This window comes from Vicia villosa, linkage group LG1 (assembly GCF_029867415.1).
Source record: "Vicia villosa cultivar HV-30 ecotype Madison, WI linkage group LG1, Vvil1.0, whole genome shotgun sequence".
NCBI classification, from domain to species: Eukaryota; Viridiplantae; Streptophyta; class Magnoliopsida; order Fabales; family Fabaceae; genus Vicia; species Vicia villosa.
Genome location: NC_081180.1, coordinates 205,178,194 through 205,184,423, shown reverse-complemented (window position 1 = coordinate 205,184,423; position 6,230 = coordinate 205,178,194). Strand labels below are relative to the sequence as shown.

The 6,230-nt window shown below is 44.3% G+C and overlaps 1 protein-coding gene across 1 annotated transcript; it reads left to right on the top strand.

The window, feature by feature from the left end:
* Positions 1-3,552: 3,552 nt before the first annotated feature.
* Positions 3,553-5,907, top strand: LOC131593452 (uncharacterized). The gene has a single exon (XM_058865950.1). The coding sequence runs from the start codon at positions 3,553-3,555 to the stop codon at positions 5,905-5,907; it is 2,355 nt and encodes a 784-aa protein (XP_058721933.1).
* The last annotated feature ends 323 nt before the right edge of the window (positions 5,908-6,230 follow it).

Genomic DNA, 6,230 nt, shown 5'->3' with positions numbered 1-6,230 from the left:
TTCTTAAGAACATGTTGAATCCATTCCAGAACTAGGCGTATAAGTCTCCAAAGGTCGAGCATCGTGGAGTGCGACTTTAACCTCTGTTCACCTAAAAAACACAAAAACATAGAAAATATAGAGCCGAACTACGGTCGTTCTGATTCCTGAAAAGGATACGTAGGCATTGGGTCGCGGGGCCTAAGCGAACACACTTGTAAATAATTCCTTCTTTTCCCCGTATTTCTTTTTGCATTCATTCGCATTTAGTTTAGACATAGATACACCCTTTAGATAGAAACAAACATAGGTGGATACCATCGAGTACGATGGGCGTGAGGGGTGCTAACACCTTCCCCTCGCGTAACCGACTCCCGTGCCCTTTTCTCTGGTCGAAAGACCTTGTCCTTGTTTTGAGTTAGGTTTTCTGATATTCCTTTCCCGCGATGGGATGAATATATTAGTGGCGACTCTGATCCATTTTTCGCGGTAGCGACAGCTGGCGACTCTGCTGGGGATGTTGATAGACCTGTGCTGGTCCATCCTTAGCGAGTCGATCCTAGCCTTTGTTTGTTTTTTTATTGGGTGTTTATTTGTTTTATGTCTATATCTTGTATATATGTTTGCATGTTTATTTTCTGCTTGCATATCATGTTTTATTTCTGCTTGCACATCATGCATATGGATTATATTTTGTGTTCCTTGGGGTCTTCTGTTCTGTTTTGCAGGTGGGGGGTTTTTGTGAGGTAAAAGGCCCACTACCCAGGCCAGTGACACATAGGATTAGCGTGGATGCTCATGTTGACTCCCGTGGCCCTTGCTACGATCGAGTTCAACATGGGGTACCACAACTGGGCGAGGTTCTTTCATGGAACACTGTGTCTGGCACCCTTGCTGCCACAAACACTTTGTACCCCATGGGAACTGTAGACCCTAGTGACCATTAGGGACCACCTGTCCGTGTCTAGAATTCATACCCGTGAGTTTGGGGTGGGACAGGATACTAGCCTTCATCATACCCTGATTTTCATTTTGCAATCTGAAGACGGAACTTTGAACCTGCTACATTCAGTCTTACCCAGTTATTCAGAGCTGCGAGGAACATTCAGTCTCTCACTCCATCACACACATGACACATGACACATCATGCTATTGCACCCACCTCACCTCATTCGTGGAGAATCCTAAAGTCTATTTCCAAAAAAAAGATGTATATACTCTTGTTGCAAAAAAAAAAAAGAAAGAAAAGAAAAAGAAAAGAAATAATGGAAAGACTTTAGGATTCTCCCAAATGAAATGCATTCTGCCATATCATTTAACATGCATGTTCATTTATTTTCAGGAACTTTTGGCTTTGTCTCCGACCAACACATGGCCACACCAATGAAGACTGGTAGACGCAACCCCTCTTATTCTTTCCTGAATCCGAATCTGGATTCCCTTGGGTGTTTAGCAAAGAAGATTACGCCAGATGAGACAACCAACTTCAGAAAGGAATATGGGTACATTCTGAGCCTTCTCAAGATGCCATTCACCAAGTACGAGCAAGAGGGAGTTCATACTTTGCTGCAGTTCTATAATCCTTCCCTCCGCTGCTTCACGTTCACCGACTACCTCTTGGTTCCTACATTGGAAGAGTATTCCCTATTTCTTGGCATCCCTATAAAGAAGGAAGTGCCATACCATAGCACCATGAAGGCCCCCGATTCCATTGAAATTGCTAAGGCTCTTTATTTGAGCAAGTCGGTCGTGGAAGCAAATCTCACCAAAAAGGGAGGAGGTTTTGGTTTTTGCATGGAGTTTCTGGTTAAAAGGGGTTGTGAGGCTGCCGAAGCAAAGGAATGGGACACATTTAGGGCAATCTTGGCTCTAAGTATATATGGCATCGTGCTGTTCTCAGATGTTCCTAACTTTGTTGACATGAATGCAATTCATATATTTATTCTGCAGAATCCAGTTCCTACACTTTTGGGGGATGTTTATCACTCCATTCATCACAAGAATGGTCTGAAGGGAGGTAAGGGAGGTCTGGTTAGATTCTGTGCTCCTTTGTTATACCGATGGTTCAGGTCACATCTGCCTGAGCGTGGAGCTTTCGTTGATAGTAGGCACACATCTAAATGGGCCGAAAGGATTATGGGGCTGAGGGCTAAAGATATTGTCTGGTACAATAGCGCTTTAGATGACAAGGAAATTATTATGAGTTGCGGAAAGTTCAAAAATGTACCTCTCATGGGTCTTAGGGGCGGAATCAACTATAACCCCGTCTTGGCCCGAAGAACATTTGGATATGCTTTTATCAGTCCACCTGAGCAAGCAGAGATAGCTGAGAACATTTTCTATCATGTGGCCACCAACATTGGACAAATGGCAGAAGCTGTGCAGGCTTGGAAGAGTATTTGCTGGAGAGATAAGAAACATTTTGGTCAGCGAGATTGTGCTACTTATGAGGACTATACTAAGTGGGTCGAATCTGTGGTTGCTGTTCAAGGGATGCCTTTCCCTCCCAAGGATCCTTTGTGCCCCCTTGCTGGTAAACAACCCAACATTGTCTCCATGCCTTGTTATAATCAAACTGTTGAGCAGAATCGGAAATTGAATGAACAAATGGAAACAATGCAAGTTAAGATGAATACTGATAGGCAAGAGAAGCTTTCTGCTCTGCATAAGTTGAAAATGAGAGAAATAGAGCTTGAAGAATTGTATGCTAGAGGAAGTACTTCTCAGAAGAGGCCAAGAATGACTGTGAATTCTAGAACTACTGAAACCCAAGAGAAGAAGATAAAGGAACATTACGAGGCTCAGTTGGCAGAATTGACTAAAAAGCTCCAGATTCAGACTGAAAATGCCAATTCAGAGAAAACTTGTCGCAAGAAAGCGGACAAACTCTTGTTGGATCGCCAGAATACCATAGAGAAGTTTTATGAAGAGATCCGAAAGCTGAAGGGGCAGATAAGAGAAAAAGACCAGAGTAATGCCCAAGCTCAAGAAGAAGCCAGGTATTGGGAGGTGAAGAATCGCCACATGGAGACAATGCATTTCAGAAAAGACCTGCTGATTCAAGAGATCATTAAGAGGCCAACTCGTGCTGAGACCAAGAAGCTCTTTGAAGAAATGAAGACCTGGAGTGATAAGAACATTGGAGAGAGTCCCCTCCGTCATGTGGACATGGGGGATCCCGCTTAGTGATAGCTTTGTTATTTGGACCACCACCAGACTTGTTGGATGGGGTTCTTGGTTCCAATTACTTGTTTTGTTGGCTCATGAGAGCGGATTGATTTGTGATTCTGATTATGTCAAGAACTTGGTTATAAATGTATTGGAATTTTCTTATTCATTTCTGGTGGTATCTCAGTTCATTCTATTATTTTGTGTTGTTGGTTTGAGACAAAGCTAAAAGTTTCCTAAAAATAATAGAACATGACATATCCATGCACACATGCATTTCATGCATTCATGCACAAACAGGTACACCAGATGGTTTTCTTGTTTAACTGATCAAGTTTTCTGTCCACAGCAATTGCACCTCCACCTACACATCGCTACAATACAAGGGCTAATCATTCACTGCTAATGGATCAACTAAGGGACGATCTTATTCAGATGAGGACTCAGGTTACTGCTCAGATGGCTCAGTTCATGGAAGTCATGCAAGGCATGGCTGATCGCCAAGAAGAACTCAGAATTAGAATGGATGCAGTTGCTCAGACTGCAGTGAACCCTCCACAGAGGAATCCCGCTGGTATTCATATCAACGATGAACCTGTGAACGGAGGGCTTGGTGTGATTCCTCCTGCTACCAATCAAGGTAATCCTCATGGGCCTCCTCAGCCCATTCCTGAAGAACGAGCCACGCAACAAATCAGAAGGGCTGCTGCCATCCCCGTGTTGGAAGAAGATCGACATGAGGATCTGTTTCCTGAAAGTGAGCTAGGATTTCCACATGATGCTGGAAGGATGTTCAGAGGACTGGAGGAAAGGATGAGGGCCATGGAAGGCCAAGGACTTGGAATGGACATTAATGACTTGGGTTTGGTTCCTGGTGTTCGCGTGCCGCCAAAATTCAAAGTGCCAGATTTTGAGAAGTACAAGGGGAATACTTGTCCCAAGACCCATGTCCGAGCTTACTACCGCAAGATGCATGTCTATTCTGAGGATGAGGGGCTGTTGATGCATTTCTTCCAAGATAGCCTGACTGGGGCATCTTTGGAATGGTATATGAGGCTGGAAAGAGCTAGTATTCGAAGCTGGAGAGACTTGGTTGATGCCTTCATAAAGCAGTATCAATATAATGTTGATATGGCACCCAATCGCACTCAATTGCAGAATCTGTCTCAGAAAGCTAATGAGTCCTTCAAAGAATACGCGCAAAAATGGCGCGAATTGGCAGCCAGAGTTCAACCACCTATGTTGGAGAGAGAAATGATGGACCTGTTCACCAATACTTTGGAAGGTCAATACTATTCTGCTTGTTCTGCATCCTCGAGTTTCGCCGAGTTGGTCATGATTGGTGAGAGAATTGAAAGTGGAATCAAGGCTGGTAGAATTCAAAATCCAAGCGCTGCTAGTTCCTCCTCTGGGGTTGTTGGAAAGAAACCTTATAACGGGTTTGCCAAGAAAAAAGAGGGTGAGACGAGCGCTGCTTATTATGGTAAAGGCAAAAGCCAGACTCATCAACAAGTGGCCGCCATGACTATACCGAATGTTCCATTTCAGCAACATCAACAACGAGGGTATACTCCGCACCAGTATCAACCAAAGGCACCTGAGAGAGCTTTTGACCCGATCCCGATGACATATGCGCAAGTATTGCCATACCTCCTTGACCTGAAGTTGGTACAATTGAGAACCCTAGCCACTCCTGCTAAGTTGCCTCCTAATTGGGATGCTAATGCAAGGTGTGAATTCCACTCTGGAGCACCTGGGCATAACATTGAAAACTGCAAAGCATTGAAGTATCAGGTTCAAAATCTTCTCGACTCCAAGGCCATCGAGTTCACTCCTACTCCAGGGCCTAATGTTGTTCAAAATCCCATGCCCCCTCATGGGTCTCATGCTTCAAACGCCCTCGATTGTGTTGAAGACACTCGTTTGGTTAAGGACGTGACTGAGCTAGGCTCTCTGTTGCCTTTACTGAAAGTAGAATTACTGAGAATGGGTCTGTATGCTGGTTGTGGAGAATTGTGTAATGATTGCATGGCCACTTCCTCAGTTTGTGATAAAGTGAAGAATGGTATTCAGCAGTTGATAGATAGTGGGTATCTACAGTTTGAGCGCGTACGACGGCCTGAGGTATTTGAGAATGAAATTAATGTGGCATCCATCCCCTACACTCCTGCTAAGATCCCAATTCCTGCTAGAGCACCTCCTTTGGTTATTACATCACCTGGTCCCGTTCCGTATACTAGTGAAAAGGCAATCCCATGGAACTACGGTGGAGAGGTTTTTTACCAAGGGGCCAAGTTTGAACTTAGAACACCAGTTGAGAAAGAAGACGTTGACAATGTTGTGGGAGTTGGAAGAATGACAAGAAGTGGACGTATTTTCAATCCTCCCCAGAATACTCGCGATGACAATACGGAAGCTCTAGCTCAAGCAAAAGGGAAAAGAGTGGTAGAAGACACAGTGGATCAGGGGCAAAGCTCTAATTCTGAAGATACTGTGGCCAAAGAGATGGAAGAGTTCCTAAAGATCATCAAGAAAAGTGAGTACAAAGTGGTCGACCAGTTGAGTCAAACTCAATCTAAGATCTCGATCTTACAGTTGCTCTTATGCTGCGAGACACATCGAAATGCTTTATTGAGACTCCTAAGCACTGCCTTCGTCCCTCCTGAGATCTCAGTAAATCAGCTTGAAGGGGTGGTGTCTAATATCAATGCTGGGAACGGATTGGGATTCACTGATGCAGATTTGCCTTCTGAAGGTTGAAAACATAATAGAGCTTTGCACATATCTGTGGAGTGCAAGGGGACTATGCTATCTCGTGTTCTTGTCGATAATGGATCTTCTTTGAATGTGTTACCAAAGTCGTCTTTGATGAGGCTAGACTATTCTGGTGTTGAGATAAGGCCAAGCGAATTAACTGTGAGAGCCTTTGATGGCTCAAAGAGGTCGGTGTTTGGGGAGGTTGATTTACCAGTGATGATAGGTCCTCAACTCTTCACTATTACTTTCTTTGTGATGGATATCCACCCGGCTTACAGCTGTCTCCTGGGGCGTCCATGGATCCATGCTGCTGGGGCCGTGACTTC